Source organism: Danio rerio, chromosome 6 (assembly GCF_052040795.2).
Source record: "Danio rerio strain M-AB ecotype USA chromosome 6, GRCz13ab, whole genome shotgun sequence".
Taxonomy (NCBI): domain Eukaryota; kingdom Metazoa; phylum Chordata; class Actinopteri; order Cypriniformes; family Danionidae; genus Danio; species Danio rerio.
Window position 1 is genome coordinate 1,822,501 of NC_141026.1, and position 17,612 is coordinate 1,840,112.

At 32.7% G+C, this 17,612-nt stretch overlaps 1 protein-coding gene across 1 annotated transcript in view; it reads right to left on the minus strand.

The window, feature by feature from the left end:
* txnrd3 (thioredoxin reductase 3) overlaps window positions 1-17,612 on the minus strand; it is a 56,550-nt gene that overhangs the window by 1,512 nt on the left and 37,426 nt on the right. Inside the window, 12 exon segments of the mRNA NM_183072.2 lie at window positions 1,482-1,616; window positions 1,914-2,009; window positions 2,975-3,082; window positions 3,986-4,142; window positions 5,399-5,475; window positions 7,075-7,167; window positions 7,335-7,560; window positions 9,390-9,505; window positions 11,845-11,987; window positions 12,490-12,609; window positions 13,252-13,324; window positions 16,120-16,227. Coding sequence (NP_898895.2) covers window positions 1,482-1,616; window positions 1,914-2,009; window positions 2,975-3,082; window positions 3,986-4,142; window positions 5,399-5,475; window positions 7,075-7,167; window positions 7,335-7,560; window positions 9,390-9,505; window positions 11,845-11,987; window positions 12,490-12,609; window positions 13,252-13,324; window positions 16,120-16,227 — 1,452 coding nt within the window.

A 17,612-nucleotide genomic window follows, 5' to 3' on the forward strand; every position in this document is an offset into this window, starting at 1 on the left:
ATCAGCATTCATACCAAAGTCACTCACCGGTGATGAGCCGAGTGAACTTGTAAAATCCCCCTTTAACTTCAAACAGTGCATAAAGTGAACCTAATATGGCCCTTTATACAAGATGCAAAATGTTAAGTCTCTGATGTCTCAAGCGTGTGTGTGAAGTTTCAGCTCTTTGTTTAGTCACGAGGCAATAATAAATCAGAAAATACAAATAAAAAAAGACAAAATAAAAAAATAAAATTAAATAAAAAAATTATAATTTATATATTTTATTTTGTAATTATACATTTATTTTTTATTTTATTTATATAATTTTTAATGTTGTCGATAATAATGCACAATAATAAATTTTTTATTATATATTCATTATTTTATTTGATGCATTTGTTTATTTTACTTATATTTATTTAATGTTGTTGATAATGTGCATTATTTTTATTATATATTCATTTATTTATTATTTTGTTTATTTTTTGCAGTCGATAGTGCAAATTATTTTTTATACATTTATTTTATTTAATGTCAACAATAAATGTGCAATTCATTTTTATTATAAATTTATTTATTATTATTTAATTTTTATGTATTAACTTATTTTATTTAAATATTTATTCATTATTTGACTTATTTAATGTTGTCTACAATAATGTGCAACTTATTTAATTTATTTACTTTATTTAATGTTGTCTAATAAATATTCTATTTTTATTAGATATTTATTTTATTTTATGTATTTTTTATTTAACTTTTTTTTATAATTGTGCAATTTTTTATTATTTTGTTTGATGTATTTATTTATTTTATGTTGTTTATAATTAATGTGTAATTTATTTTTTTATATATTTTTTATTTTATGCATTTTATTTAATGTCTATAATATTGTGCAATTAATTTTTATTATTTTGTTTGATGTATTTATTTATTTTGTGTTGTCTATAATAAAAGTGCGATTTATTTTTTATTATATTTAATGTATTTAAGGTTGTCTACAACAAACGAGCAATTTATTTTTTATAATACATTTATTTATTTATTTTATTTGATGCATTAATTTTACTGTTGCCATTAATTTAAAAATAAATATATTATTTTATTTGACGTATTTATTTTATGCAGTCGATAATGTGTATAGTCTCCTGCACGCATTAATATGATGATCTCATGATTAACACTTTTTAATTACGTTTAAAAGTTGTCAATTCTGCAGCCTTACATTTATACACCATCATTGTCTTTGAAACTTGTGGTCATATTCAAATAATAATAATAATAATAATAATAAAAAAGGATGCTCTTTTTAACTGTCTCCAACACAAAGAACAATTAATAAACCCACTTATAAACCCTAACTCCTTAAATTAGTAGAAATAGTCTTAATTAGACTATTATTACTGTTTCTTGTAATTAAGTTTTTTCCAAACTTTGACCTGTGCAGTGAAAGCATGAACCATAAACAGGATCAAGTGCTATATCAATGACAAACGCACCTCAGCACAGGTGGGGTGAATGCCGATGGTGTTGTCCAGCTGATCTTTGGTTATTCCACACTTCATAGCAGCTCCGAATCCCTGCGTGACCTCGCCAGCATTAGGACCCAGATAGTGGAAGCCAATCACACGCAGCTGCACACAGACGGAAACAAATCCAATTCATTCATGCAACATATGTTTATGTGAATCAGTCGCTTAATGCGAATTAAAGCGCGGTTCATAGTGAAATTGGCTAATTGCATCCCTTCTTAATATCTGTACTGCACTGCAAAATTTCAATGACTAAAAATGATTTCTAAGAATTAAGGTCACAATAGAGCATTCTGGATTGTTGGTTCAAATGCTGTACATTATACTGTATAAGTGTAGTGTAGCGTATAATCCTGACTGTGAGAATCTGATCAAACTGAATACTCGCGAGTGTCTTACATTGTCCAGTTTATTGCAGATGATCTTGGCGTAGCACTTGTTATTGTCCCGTCCGGGAACGGTAAACTCCAGAGGCCAGAACAGACTGTGATAAACCTGCAGAGATGAAGACACAATCATTACCAGCACATCATTAAAAACACTCATTACCAGCACACATTATTAAAGGGGACAGCAGTTGTCATATCCACTATGTCATATTGCCTATAACACCCTCACATGCTTACCTTTTTACATTTTTTGGGAAGAGTAAAATTTAAACCTGTGGTTTCAACCACAATATGCATTTAGACCGGTCCAGTTCATCTAGAATGCATCTCTGAACATCTTCTCAATTAGCATTTGGATTTATATTGCTCTCAAATGCATTCTGGAGAGCATTTACACCTGTGCATTTCATTTTGTATAATAGGCCTTTCAGTAGATTGTATAAAAAATATAATAAAAAAAAAACATTCAAAGATTAGATTGCTATACAGACACATTCTGTCTGGACCTACTTATAGTTACATTACTTGCATATTTCACTTTCATAAATATTATAATTATTGGCCCATCACTTAATCTATTTGTTTATCACTAACTCTAAATGTCAGTAAATAAAAACTAAAATATATATATATATATATATATATATATATATATATATATATATATATATATATATATATATATATATATAAATATATACACACACACACACACACATACACACACACACACACACACACACACACACACACACACACACACACATATATAAATATAAATATAAATATAAATATATATATATATATATATATATATATATATATATATATATATATATATATATATATATATATATATATATATATATAAAAAATTACAGTAATATTATTGACAAATGTTTATATAATTTATTTACAATACGGTTTGCACAGTAATATTTTCGGTCTTTCAGTAGATATATTATATAAGAAACCATTTCAAGACCACAAAGCTACACCATTAGAAAATTGAAGTGACCAGGTGTAAATGTGCAAATATGGCCTTTAAAGCCCGAGTAAACCCACACACACCTCAAGGTTTTCCTGTCCGTACATCTGGATGGCCTTTTCCTCTGGGTGTCCACAGCTGCCGTATTCCATAGGAGTGAAGACAGTGGTGGGGACGTTCACATAATCACACTGGACAGCACAAGAAAGAGAAAACATCATCTACTGCTTATAACCAGGCCCACACGAAAACTGCACATGAATATTATACAGTTAACCATTATATTGTTTATATTATACATTTAGAATACAGTTTGTAAAGTTAAAATTTCTGTCTCAGTAGATATATTATATAAAGAAACTTTTGTTTACTAAAAACAAGTGAATCTAAGTGGATTTGCATTGTAAACCTCAAGTTATTATTTTTTTATTTCATATTTTAAGTTTAGTTACTATACTCCCTAAGACATTCTGCATAAATCCAGATTTTTTTTTATTTTTTACAATATTCTGCACAGAAATATGGAAATGTTTATGATTTATTTACAATACAGTAAAGTAATGCTTTCTATGTTTCAGTATATAGAATAAAAAGCTTGCTGTTTACCAAACAAGAGCATCTAATTGGAGATGCATCATTTAAAAAATAAATAAAAATAATAACATTTAAAAATAAAAGTAATAACTAAAATAATAACAGATAAATAAACAAATCATTTAAAATAAATAAATAAAACAACTAAAATATTAAAACAACAAATAAATAAACAAAAAAAAATAATAAAAACTAAAATAATAATAAATTATAAAAATAAATAATTAATAAAGTAAATAAATAAATAAAAACAAATTAATTAACTAAAATAAAAGTAAAAATAACTAAATGATAAACTAATTAACTAAAATAATAATAAAAAAATTATTAAATAACTAAAATAATAAAAAAACCTTTAAAAAATTAAATAAAAGCAAAATAAATAATAAATTAATTAATTAAATACTGCCTAAAACATTCCACATCAATCCCATTGCTGTGCACACACTCTGCCCGGCTCTGCTTAGTCAACATCAACTGTGTTCAGAACGTCTCCTCACCTTCATGGTTGCTCCGGCGTACAGTCTGCGGGCCAGCAGTTTACCAGCCTGTATGGCCACCGGCGTGAGCTCCCACTTTCCCTCCAGAATGTCTCCAATGGCATAGATGTGAGGAACGTTGGTTTGCTCTTCATCATTCACTGGAATCTTCCCGTTCCTGCACAGAGAAACAGAAGATTATGAATAACTTTGTAAAGCAGACACAGACTTTTGGACTGAAGACTTAAAACAGAGGCATGCAAAAGTGTGTTAAGTGAGTGTGTGGAAACCTATAAAGAGAAGAAAACGAATGCATTTAATTAATTAAATTTTTTTTTTCCTTTGCCTTGAGGTCGCCACAGTGGAATGAACTGGCAACTATTCCAGCATATGTTTTATGCAGCGGATGCTCTTAAAGCCACAACCCAGTACTGAGAATAAATGCATTTAACTAATACATAAATAATCTATAATAAAATTATGATATTCATGTAAATATGAACATCAGAATACCACAAACTAACTAACTTTCACACTAATAACAACAATACTAATGATAATAATAAGCAGCAGCTGAGTGTGAACGGTTGACACATTAAAATGTACTGCAATTCAAGATTTAAACAATGTGAAATATGATCATTAAAACTCACTCACTCATTTCATAATGCTTGATCTGAGTCTGTTTCTATCTATATTCATGTCTCCTATTATTATTTAATAACTAAAAATCAGTGCGTCTCAAAATCACAAATATAACCAAGACAATTCCCTGCTGCATTTGTGACCAGAAAGTAATAAAAATAAAACACTTAAAATGTAACAGCCACATTACACTAGCAAACTTTTACTAGTTTACTTGTCTTACTTACTAAGACAAGACTCACAGCTTAAGAACTACTGCAATAAATGCACAATAATCCTCTAGTATATTTGGCAAGCCTCTGATGCTTTTCGAAACACGATGTACATCAGAACTGATTGAGCAAGTCAAGTCAGCATGAGCAATTCAATTTAAAGCACTTGAGTCATAAAGATCAGCGAGCTACTCATACAAGAGAGCCGTAAAAGAGCTGTGCATCATACTCATGTGTGTGTGTGTGTGGGTCATATGACTGCTCAGAACAGATCTAAAAGCTCTGTGCTGCACTAATCCTTCAGGAGGAGTCATTGAGTGCATTAATACAACCCATCACACACTACTCAATGGAAATGCTTTTCTTAATTCATCCAGAAAGAGCACACTGCACTTTATTCTGGTCAATTCTTGGACATTTCCCAGAACTAAATAGTGCTGATTCACTGTGACACTGCCTCCACTACTCACTCTGGCCACGCCCACTCAGTGCTTCCCTGACAACAAGGACTTTGTTTAGAGTTTACAGGTTGGGCTGAGAGGACAAATGACCAACCATTCATAACAGCGGCACATACTTCTCATTGATTTTAACTCCCGCCTTGTCCAGACCGATCTTTCCTGTACAGGCGTCACGGCCCACTGCTATCAACACCTAAAATAAACACACACAAAAACACATTATTAAAGGAATGTGACAGTGCCTATTGTTAAAGGAAATAACAAACATTCATCATTAGCAGCAGACCAGCCTCACACTCTTAAATAACTGTACAGAGATCAGCTCAATGTTCACACTGATGCATTAACAAAAACACTTGACATTAGTGCTGGAAGTGCAGTTTTTTTCTCAATGGTTTCCCGGTGACTTCCAAGCAGGCTGTTTGACTACTGAGAAACCACATCAACTTTGGACAAGACGCTGTACTTTCACAATAAATAGACAGTACTTTTTAGCTTCAATGGTCTCACCTCACAATAAGGTTTCATTAGTAATGCTAAAATGATCTAATAATGAACAACACCTACGCAGCATTTATTACTCAGAGTTTAACATCTATTAATGCATTATTAAAATCCAAATTCGTGCTTGGTAATATCAGCGAATGCACTGTAAGTTAACATTAACGATCAATAAATATTAAATTTTCATTAACTAATAGGGATGCACAGATACCATTTTTTTGGAACTGATCCAATTCTGATGCCAAAAATTCGGAGTATTGACTGACACAGATTCGATCTCAATATTGTGCTTTTTTTTTTTAATAAACATTAATACAGTTTCTACAGTTCTGGTGATAACCTTAATTTACATGACAGATGGCACAATCTAACTAAATATATATATATATATATATATATATATATATATATATATATATATATATATATATATATATATATATATATATATATATAAATAAATATATATATATATATATATATATATATATATATATATATATATATATATATATATATATATATATATATATATATATATATATATAAATAAATATATATATATATATATATATATATATATAAATAAATAAATAAATAAAAAAAAATATATATATATATATATATATATATATATATATATATATATATATATATATATATATATATATATATATATATATATATATATATATATAAAATAAGAGACACAAGTTATGTTTCCATCGAAAAATGCAAATGAACTATGTGCAAAGCTGGATTATCGCATAAAAGACGTGGGAATAAAGCAGCGTTTCCATCTAACAAGTCAAAGCGAACAAAATTGCCACTTCTTGATTAGCTGGCACCAAATATCAACAGTAAGAAATCTCTTATGACACAATCACATGACCTTTTTTAATGCGCATGCTGAAATTTGTGTGGTAAAAGTGTTTCCATCGTAGTTTATGCACATCTTTTCTTATCAAATAAAACGTTTCTCCTACTCAATTATGCGCATACGTTTATGCAGATTTAAAAAAATGTATGCGCATCATGGCGTTTCCATCAACCGTTTTTTTTATGCGCATATGCAAAATGCACATAAAAATAGGTGGATAGAAACATAGCTACAGACAACTATACTGAACTTTGTTGCATAGATATTCAAAATTATAATTTATACCTAAATATAAGTAACCATTTTCAAATATTTGCATTTATGTGTGCATTTATATTGTACATGCACGTGTCAAAACAAACATGTTATGGATGGTTTTATGTTGCGTCCCATTGGCATCACGCTTACAGTGTTGTATTCTCCTTCAAAGACTTCCTCACTCTCTGTTGACTTAGCAGTCACTTTAATTCGGCCAGGAGTTCCAGCTTCCAGCTGCTCGATCTGTGGAAAAATACACCCTGAAATCACTGATGCTTTATCAACTGCATGTGTAAAGAGGCCATGATTATAATACTCTTCCTCAGGAGCATTTCATAACCACATCAGCGACAGATAAGACATCATTTCAGATTTCAGTAATGTTTAACAGCACACACACATGAACCAACCTTAGTGGGAACAAACTTCCTGAGGAATTTGACCCCGTGTGTCTCCATGTATTCTCCTGCACGGTCAGCCATGTCCTGATCAAAGCCTCGCAGCAGAATAGACCGAACCATGATGGTCACATCCAGCCCCAAACCAGCCAGAAAGCCACCACACTCCAGAGCCACATAAGAGGCTCCCACCACAAGAGTCTTCCCAGGACAGTAGGGCAAAGAGAACAGATCATCACTGTGGGGAAAAACAACAGAAACACAGCAGAGATGGATTATGCATTCCTCAAATGTAGCAAACATTCTGAAGCAGTTAAAGAGACAGTTCACAATTAAAATTGTCATTATTTACTTCCATAATAAGGACAACGAATACTAAGGAAGTCAATAATTACAAGCTTTATTCAAAAGCCTTCTTTAGGTGTTCAAGAGAAGAAACTTAAAGGTTTGGAAACACTTGAGGTTAAATAAGGAAGTACATGTGTGAAAATCTTTTTAAATATCAAAAGAGCTGGCAAAGAAAAACAACTATAATCCCTATATAATAGATAATACCAATACAGGGCTCGAAATTATATGCGCCCGAAATTTAAGCTATGCAACCTCATAATATATATTGGGAGCATTCGTGCGACTGCATATAATGGTTGTAGTGCGACCGGTTTTGGTTTTTTTCTAAACAGGTGGTAAAACCGCTATATTGGTTCATATTAGCTGTCAATCACTCAAGACTTTCTGCTGTCAGTCGACAGGGAGGGAGCTTTTGTGACCGCGGGGAATGCAAACGGCTGAAGAGTGAAAAGTACACTGACTCTCAATGCGTTGCATGCACCGTGTTCAGCCAAAACAATCTCACGGCAATTCGTAACTTTTTCATATGTTTCCTCGTGAGATCAGGCTGCAACAGCGCAAATGTCCACTAAAACACCATCACCAAAGAAGCTCGCCTTTACTGAGTTTAAACTGATGCGGGTTATAACAGAGAACAGTATTACGCCGGTGGTCATCGGGAGAATCCTGCTCTGCCCCCCTCATATATTGGGCCGGCTGACTCGCATGCTTTTCCGCAAACACAGACAAATGTAATTCAGCGCGTAACGAGGCTGAGCATTAAAACCACACAAACCGAAACCAAAACTTTTATAAGTGAGACTTTTCTTCCTTACCTGTCCGTTCTTTCTTAAGGTGTAGATTATTCTTCTATTTAATCACTGATGACTGCTTTGCAGCTTTCAGCATTGAATTTAATGATTTATTATATTATTTCGTTTGTTTTGTAGCAGAACTATTATTTATTAAATTGACGTGCATATAAAAACAGCAGTACAAAATAAATATTTCTTACTACAATGCTTCATTTGTGTTTGATGCAAACCATCAATTTATTTTTCATAAAGTAACAGCAGGACTTTATATAGCGGATAACTTACATTAAAGCACATTCGAGGCAGCATGATGATGAGAAATATAATTCATTATGAGTATTATTGTCATAATCATCATCATTAATATTTTATAATTATTCAACATTTGTTTTGGAATTACTGCACAAATATTAAGTCATTACAGCATTAGTTAGAGAGTTGTTTCTGGGTTTTGTTAGTCCCAGTTGATGTTGTTTTCAAATACAATAAATCCCTTAATATACAACTTGTCAAATATATCATTCATTTTTGGAGGGTGCTCCTAAATTTTTTCTGGTGCTCCTAAATTTTTCAGGTTGGGAGCACCGGTGCTACCAAGTAAGAAAGTTAATTTCGAGCCCTGCAATACCAATAGTAACCAATTATTATTGCAGCAAAATAACATTTTTCAAGCACTTTATCAACAAACTGAGCACTTCCCCAATCTTGAAAACACAAAGTTAAAGCTGAAGCATCTCCAGCACCTGTACGAACCCTGATCAGGGGAAGCTTTCGTTCCCTTGGCGAGTGAGAATGAATCAGCTTTAATCAATAAATCCTGTAAATAAATCAGCACAGCTGCAGTAATGACCCCCTGAGGTCCAGCTGCATTTATCCGGCTCTCCAGAGGAGGTTTACCGTGGTGAGCTCAGTTTCAGCTCACCTGGTGATGCAGAACTCTTTGTCTCCCGGGATGCCCAGGTAACGAGGCCTTTCTCCAGTCGCCAGGACAAACTGAGCCGCGGTGTAGAACGTCTCTTTGCCACGCTTGTTTGTGGCCTGTTGAGAAGAGCAAATTAATAATAACAGCAGCTTTAGGCATATTGTGACTGGAGATGCATGTAATTATGACTGATTTCAAATGTTGTTTAAAATGAAAGTTGCGTCGAAAAGCTTAAAACCTAAAAAAAAATAAAATAAATCTTTGTGGTGTATACAAAAGCCTACACTTAAAATCCTCAAGCACACGGTCAAATCCCTCAATGAATTCCACTAAAACTAGGACATGAATTTACAGCAAGTTTGTCTCACATTATAATAATTTCATTTCAGGAAGTTTAATAAATATAGATTTTAAAAACCTGCATTAAACATCAGATAATGCATAGCAGTTTCTAAAATTTAAAACAGCGATGCAGAACAATAGAAAGATCTGTCAATCGAAAACTTCATCCGACAGAAATCTTCATCTATGTAAATTAGCCAACATTAAATAGTTACAAACTATAGGGAACGTTTAAAGACATTGAACTAAAATGACTTTTAGAAATATACTTTATGGGCTCTATTGAACCATTTAAAACACTTATTTGATATTTTATAACACATATGATGTTTTCATACAAGCTTTTAATTACTATTATGGTTGGCTGTTAGTAAATTTGTGGCATTTGTACAGGTGATATTTCATCCGTTTTATCTGTTGTTTTTTTCAACAAAACGGATCCGATATCACTTTGTAAATGCTTTTCTGTAAAAGATGTTCTATAAATTAGGGATGCAACAATACAGTTAGCTCACGGTTCAATACATACCTTGGTTTTTTTTTTAAACAGTTTTTGGTTCTCATGGCTTGACACGTTTTTTTTTTTTTAATAGGAACAGTAAGAGGTTAAGGAGAAAAAAATAAAAACGATTTATTGCAATACTCATTTTGTTTTACTTAAAAGCCAAGAAAAGTACAGTAGTTCCTAGTGTATTGTATATAAAAAATGAACACTGAAATCTCACAGCTGCTGGTAGCCCATGTACAAACTGGGGAACACAAAGTCCTACACTTTAAAAATAAACATACATGAAGCTAATAAAGATAAATTGGCCATTTCAAATAAACATATTTGTACTTCAGTAAACATAAATAAACCATCTTAATTATCTCAGTGCTGAAAAAATGCGAGACTGTAGTCTGTAAACCCAGCTTCATTCGCGCCTCAAATTCACTTCAGAACAGACGCGGATTCGCATGATGGGCAGGGATTCTGTCTGCCCGGTAACTGTAGCTTCGTTGCTAAATGGCTAACATGGATTTTATGAAGAAAATAACAGTAGTTTATGTGTTTTATGAAGGCTGAAAAACAGTGTCGATACGTTTAGGGTCGTGTCTGAGTCCACTATCCTTTTAGAGGTGCATCCAGCTCTGTGAGCTCATAAACTCCTCCAGAAACTGAACCTGGATGACGGAGGTTTTCAGCGGTGCTTCTGACTGAGCCAAGCAGAGTTTGATGAACTGTTGTCGGTGAAGGCTGTAGCATTTCCCGCGGAACACCGACACCTGTCGATACGTCACAATCACGCCCCCACAAGAGCAAGCTCCTGATTGGTATACACGGCGCGAATGTCCACTAAAGTTCAGATTTTCGAACTCGAGTGATTCGCGCGTCAAACGCCCAATTTGACGCGTGTATTGCGCGTATCGCGCCGCAGGATGTCTATTCGCGTGTTTGCATAAACTTAACATGTAAATCACTCGCGCTTGATGCGCATTCGGCATCTGGTGTGAACGCAGCATTACAGGCACACACAGTCAATTCGGGGAGATATAAAAACGCACAAATTATTTAAACACAAAACCGAGAAAACTGCAATTCACAAGCGCATATTGAACCGTGGAGGTTGTACCGAACAGTTCAATATTATATTGAGAACCGTGGCATCCCTACTATAAATATATTTCTTATGTAGGTTATATTATCTTTAGTGCAGCAATTTTTTGTGGAGTGAAATAGGTGTAAACAGGCTATTAACAATTAATAACGTTAGGTTATTAGTGGACTAGACCTGCAAATCTGTAAAGGTGACCATTTAGAAAAAAAAAAAAAAACAGCACCCATAAAAACCAAGTATTAGCATCTTTTGCATGTTCATGAATTGCTGAAAAACAGCAATACTTAGTCTTTACATTCCAGCCATCTCTAAAATTAACTAATTTTAGTCTTAAAAACAAAAGCAGAAAAAAACCCCACATATAACAGCTTTTAATGAATCTCTCCTGTCCAATTTAGCTTTAAATCAAACTCATTGGCAATCAGAAAGCCTCTTATGAACATATTATAACATACGAATATATTAGATTATATAATATCCAGTATAACTGGTTTGCTGGGTCAGAGCACACTTGCCTTGATCTTGTGCGGCTCCACAAACTCAGCATAGGCGTTGACATAGTTGACGTTTTTGTCCCTTAGGGAAACCCTGTAGCCCCAGTTCAGTGACCCAATGTAGTTATTCACTGCAGTCTTCATTGTTTCCCAGTTGTGTGTCACTTTAATAAAGAGCAATATTTTATGAGAACATATTTTTGAACTTGAGGAATCTACATGAGCAAGAAGAAAAAGTTATGCGTTACATGTTATGTGTGCTACATGTTATGGATGAGGACTCCAAAACAAATCTAGCTTTGACACAAATAAAGTAACCTAAATATGAACTCCTATAAGAGTCTTTAGCAACATTAAGCAATGCAAGATTACACTCAAAAAATATATAAAACTCTGACAGGGAAAGAGGAAATCAATCTGCAACAGTGATGTCTCCATAGCAGAAATCTCACAATTGCATCATAAACAACTGCTTACTGCTGTAAACTCATAGCAGTTCAATCTGACATGCACTTCTTCAAGCCATTTCTATCTGCAGTGCATTCAATCATGTGATGCAATTCTTGTCTGGCTCTACAGTCTGGTTTGCAGAGTTTAACAAACAACAGATCTCCTTCACACATGTACCATCAGCAACTTCATAGCAGTGTAGAATCTATGGCTCACCCTGTTCAGCGAACTCCCATCCAAACTTGCGTGCGTCCTCCATGGCTGTGCCCAGCAGTGCTGTTTGGTGCATCAGTTTCTTAGGAATACAGCCCACATTCACACATGTGCCGCCCAGACCTGAAGGAGACCACTTATTGAGACCTTTCTACAAGTACATATAGGCCCGTCACGATATCTATTATTTGTTGTATGGTATATTGCACCGAATATATTGTAATAAACGATGTTATTGTCATTTTAAGACCATTTATGGCACTGATTATATAATGCCAGAATGATAAATGAAAGGTTCATATAATGTGTTCTTGCATTAAGTATAATCACTTTAACAATTTAATAATGAAGCATTGGAATCAGAATGTGAAAACGTACGTCTAAACAAATAATAATAATAGTTAATAAAAAAGGTCCCAAGTAAAAAGTAACAGAGGCTGCGATATCTTTTACCAGATCTACTTTCAGTTGTCAGACACCCACATGAAAATACACTAGTAAATTATAGTAAATACAAGTGTTTTTTTTTAACCATACTGACACGGACACCTCCAAGATAAAGAGATAAAGATGTTGCACAATCTGTTTAAGGTGTTGCTAGAATTGCTTTTTTTTGGTAATGTACGGGCGATTTATACATTGCATCACCAAAAATTGAGGTCATGTCCATGTACTGTAGGATAAGTCCATATATTGATTAGTGCGACAGGCTTAAGTACATACTTAAATTGCATACTTTAGAATTCCTTAATGTAGAATACTCACCCCAGGCTGTGCCCTGTGGTGTTGGAACAACATAATCCAGAACCATCACCTTTTTACCCAAGGTTGCTGCTTCCTGTTTGGGCATGAAGGGGATAAATGTTACAAAAATAAAACTAAATTAAATAAATAAACACCATTTGTGCACAAAACCTTAGAGTTATCAAAGTTTGGCTTACTTTTTTCCAGATAAAAATCAGTAACATGTATTATTATTATAATTATATATGCAGTCAGCATAGGGCGATTATTAAATTTTGGTGGCAACAAAATATACACAGCAGGGATTTCTGAAAGTTTAAGTTGTGATCCATAAAAAAACTTGATGAGGGAACATGTGCAGCTGTAAGTTAACTCGAACAAAACATATTTAACTTAAATATTGACTTAATGGTTATGGTTTATGTGATGTTTTTAAAAGTGGTTTAAATAAGAAATGAATTGCATTAATTTTACTGTATGTTAATATTTTGAAAGGTTTCAATGCAAATTTTATAAATTAGATCCCCAGGAACTTTAACATCAAATGAGAATCATGTAAAAATAGTGCAACAGATAATTCAGTTCAGTGAACCATATAAAATACATAGAAAATGCTTTTTTTTTTCTTTTCGCAGTGTTCATTTGGCCAAGCTCTCCCGACAGTTTAAGTGAACTAATCATTAAACAAAAACACACACCACCTTAAAAAAATACATATTAAAATTTTAGCACATCACAAACATAAAAATACATTAAGATTATCATTCCAGTGGCTTTCTACTATGCGATAACCGTTTTCAAGGTTAACCACGGTTTGAAGTTTTGGTGGTTTTAAAACCTTAACTTTTTCAAATGTTATACATTCCTACGGTACATTTAAGTTATTTTATTTTTGTTTATGCATTTATAACAATTTTATTTAGTTTTTTAGGGTAACAGTATCTCTAGCTGAAAACCTCTACATCAAAAGCTACTGTGCCAAAATTTAAATGTTTCTTAAAATAAATTTATAGTGTAGTGGGTAAAAATGTTGTTGTTTTTTACCCAGACATTTAAACAACATATTTTAGAGCAGTGATCACAATACCATGATACCATGAAACTGATATTTTCATCCAAGGTTTTCATACTGAAAATGCCGACCCATGCCGACTTTCTACACAGCCCAAGTGCCCAAAACTAAGGCAATACATCCAATACATTTTTCCAAAAAACATGTACACAGACAGAGACGTTGACAACAAACATCCACAAATAGTTTCTCCACCTTTTAAAAATTTTTTTATATCTAAACGAGAACCCAAATAGCACCATTTTGGTGTTTGTTCATTGGACATTGTGGAAGTACTGACATAGCCAAAGTTAATAATCAGGATAAAAACAGTAATTAAACGTTTTGGATGTGTTTATCTGTAAATGTCAGTAGAAATCTGGCTTGAACAACACCGTGTCCTAGCTAGGGATGCAATGATTATTTATTATTAAGTGCAGTATAATTTGTCATGGTCAATTAACCGTAAAGCTAATCGAAAAACTGCTGCAACTAAGTTATGCCAAATGTGCACTAGTTTAAAATTCCAAGACCAAGACTAATAACTACACACACTGGATTAACTATGGCTGAGGCTATTGACTAGGGGCAGTTTATATAGTGCAAGTTTGTTATTTCTAATGGAGGCACTATTTTTTGTTTTATCATTACTTTGTGCTGTATTTTTTGGTTACTGAGCAGCAATAAATAACACTTTAAAATAGGAGTTTCCATGTGATTTTCTAAATCAGTAGTGTTTTGAAATTAATGAATGCATAATAAACGTGATAACTGTGAAACCATGTTTATTCCTCAGACTATAACCATACAACCAAAATCTATAATCATTGCATCCCTAGCCTTAAAATCATGTAACATGAGCTTATCTTCTCAAATATTGGTAAAATGTGGTATAAATTAGCCTTAAAATCATGTAACATGAGCTTATCTTCTCAAATATTGGTAAAATGTGGTATAAATTAGCCTTAAAATCATGTAACATGAGCTTATCTTCTCAAATATTGGTAAAATGTGGTATAAATTAGCCTTAAAATCATGTAACATGAGCTTATCTTCTCAAATATTGGTCAAATTGGGTATAAATTAGCCTTAAAATCATGAAACATGAGCTTATCTTCTCAAATATTGGTAAAATGTGGTATAAATTAGCCTTAAAATCATGTAACATGAGCTTACCTTCTCAAATATTGGTAAAATGTGGTATAAATTAGCCTTAAAATCATGTAACATGAGCTTATCTTCTTAAATATTTGTAAAATGTGGTATAAATTAGCTTTAAAATCATGTAACATGAACTTATCTTCTCAAATATTGGTCAAATTGGGTATAAATAAGCCTTAAAATAGTGTAACATGGGCTTATCTCCTCAAATATTGTTAAAATTGGGTATAAATTAGCCTTAAAATCATGTAACATGAGCTTATCTTCTCAAATATTGGTAAAATTGGGTATAAATTAGCCTTAAAATCATGTAACATGAGCTTATCTTCTCAAATATTGGTCAAAATTGGGTATAAATTAGCCTTAAAATCATGTAACATGAGCTTCTCGTAAAAACAACTTACTTTGACAACAAAAATACTTGAGACAGCAAGTGAAACAGCCATTTGAAATAGCCATTTCGCCAAGTTCTTGCTTGTATACAAATCCTACATACACATACATTAAAGCTGTGACATGAACATTAAACAGGGCAAATCCATGTAACCCGAGCCCCAGTTTGCGATTGAGAATGTGAAATGTCCCGAATGACCTGAATTAACCCAACACACACACATGCAGTATTTAAGCAGCTTCATAAGTGAAGGATCTTTTAACCTCTTTGAAACCGAACTCACCTTTGAACAGGCCAGACCACCTGATCCACCGCCGATGACGATGAGGTCATAATCGTACACTTCACTCCCTTCGCCCAACAGCTTCTGCAGGACGCCATCTTTGTGTGCCTGTTACCACAACAACAAACCAATCATCAGCAGCATAAAAAGCATGCTGATAAGAGCCATCATGAAGAGGTGCTTGTGCATTATTCAGCTCTATTACTGAAGGTCTTTCCCACAGAGCTGCTTTACACGCCATTGTCAAAGGCTTTTATAGACAGTTGACAGATCTACAGACACATGCATTACTGATAGAAACGTCTGATCAGTGTCTGTTTTTAATAAGCAGCTCTCTGATCAGCTAACTAACACGTTCAGCAAGTAAACTGGCCACGTTTTAGCACACAATGAAGAGCTAAAAGGCTCCACTATCTGGTAAAAAAATAGCGTAGGTGAATTCTGGTTAATATATTTCATTTTATGCATATTAGATGAGTTAAAAGTAACAGATTAAGTAAACTATAGTCCCGAAAGCATATTGGAAAACTTTATAACCATCAATACATGTACTCCTGCTATATAATATAAAAGGTTAGGATTAAAGTATGGGGTTACTGCATGTAAATATGCATGATTCTCAATTCAAACATGTAACGTCTCAGACAATGAGACATGTAACACTAAAATAAACGGTTACAAAAATGCAGCTAGATTACTTTATACTGCTGCTTATGATTACTTGCATTACTATGGCAATTCCCAGTGCTGACAATACCAGTATGTGCAGGAAATTCACTCAAAGATAAACCCTTAAATGAATAAAAACATTAAAATAATAATAAAACAAGAAAAAATAATAGGGAAATAATAAGAAATTGCATTACATTAATAATAGCAACAGAACAATCTAACATTAGACATTAGGATTTCATTGGAATTAGTGTAAAAACCACACCCTTAAAAATCTAGACACTCTAATGCTTAAGAAACTGCTGAGTGTGAAACTGCCCTTTATAGAACAGTCTCAACCTGAATAAAGGGCAATTTTGTTCATTAAATGGGATAAGATACCTACTTTTCGGCCTGCATAAATGTTGGAATAAGTTAAGATTAAGTTAATTGTCTATAATAATAATGAACTTTACACTTCTTCAGCAACTAAAAGGGCGTGTAGGTGAAACTGAGCGTTCAGTACTAGCTCAGTCACTCATGACCCTCAGCTCCTCTAGAAGTCAAGCAAGAACTGCTTTGTGAAATGGGAAAATAACACTTCATACTAAATACAACACTAAATACATTAGAAAAACCTTTTGGCATGATATTATCATTATAAAAATTATGCTGTATAATTACCTGTAAGTCTTTATAACGGATGCGAGTTTTAGTTTTAGAATTAAATGTAAAGGAAATTATATATATATATATATATATATATATATATATATATATATATATATATATATATATATATATATATATATATATATATATATATATATATATATATTTAT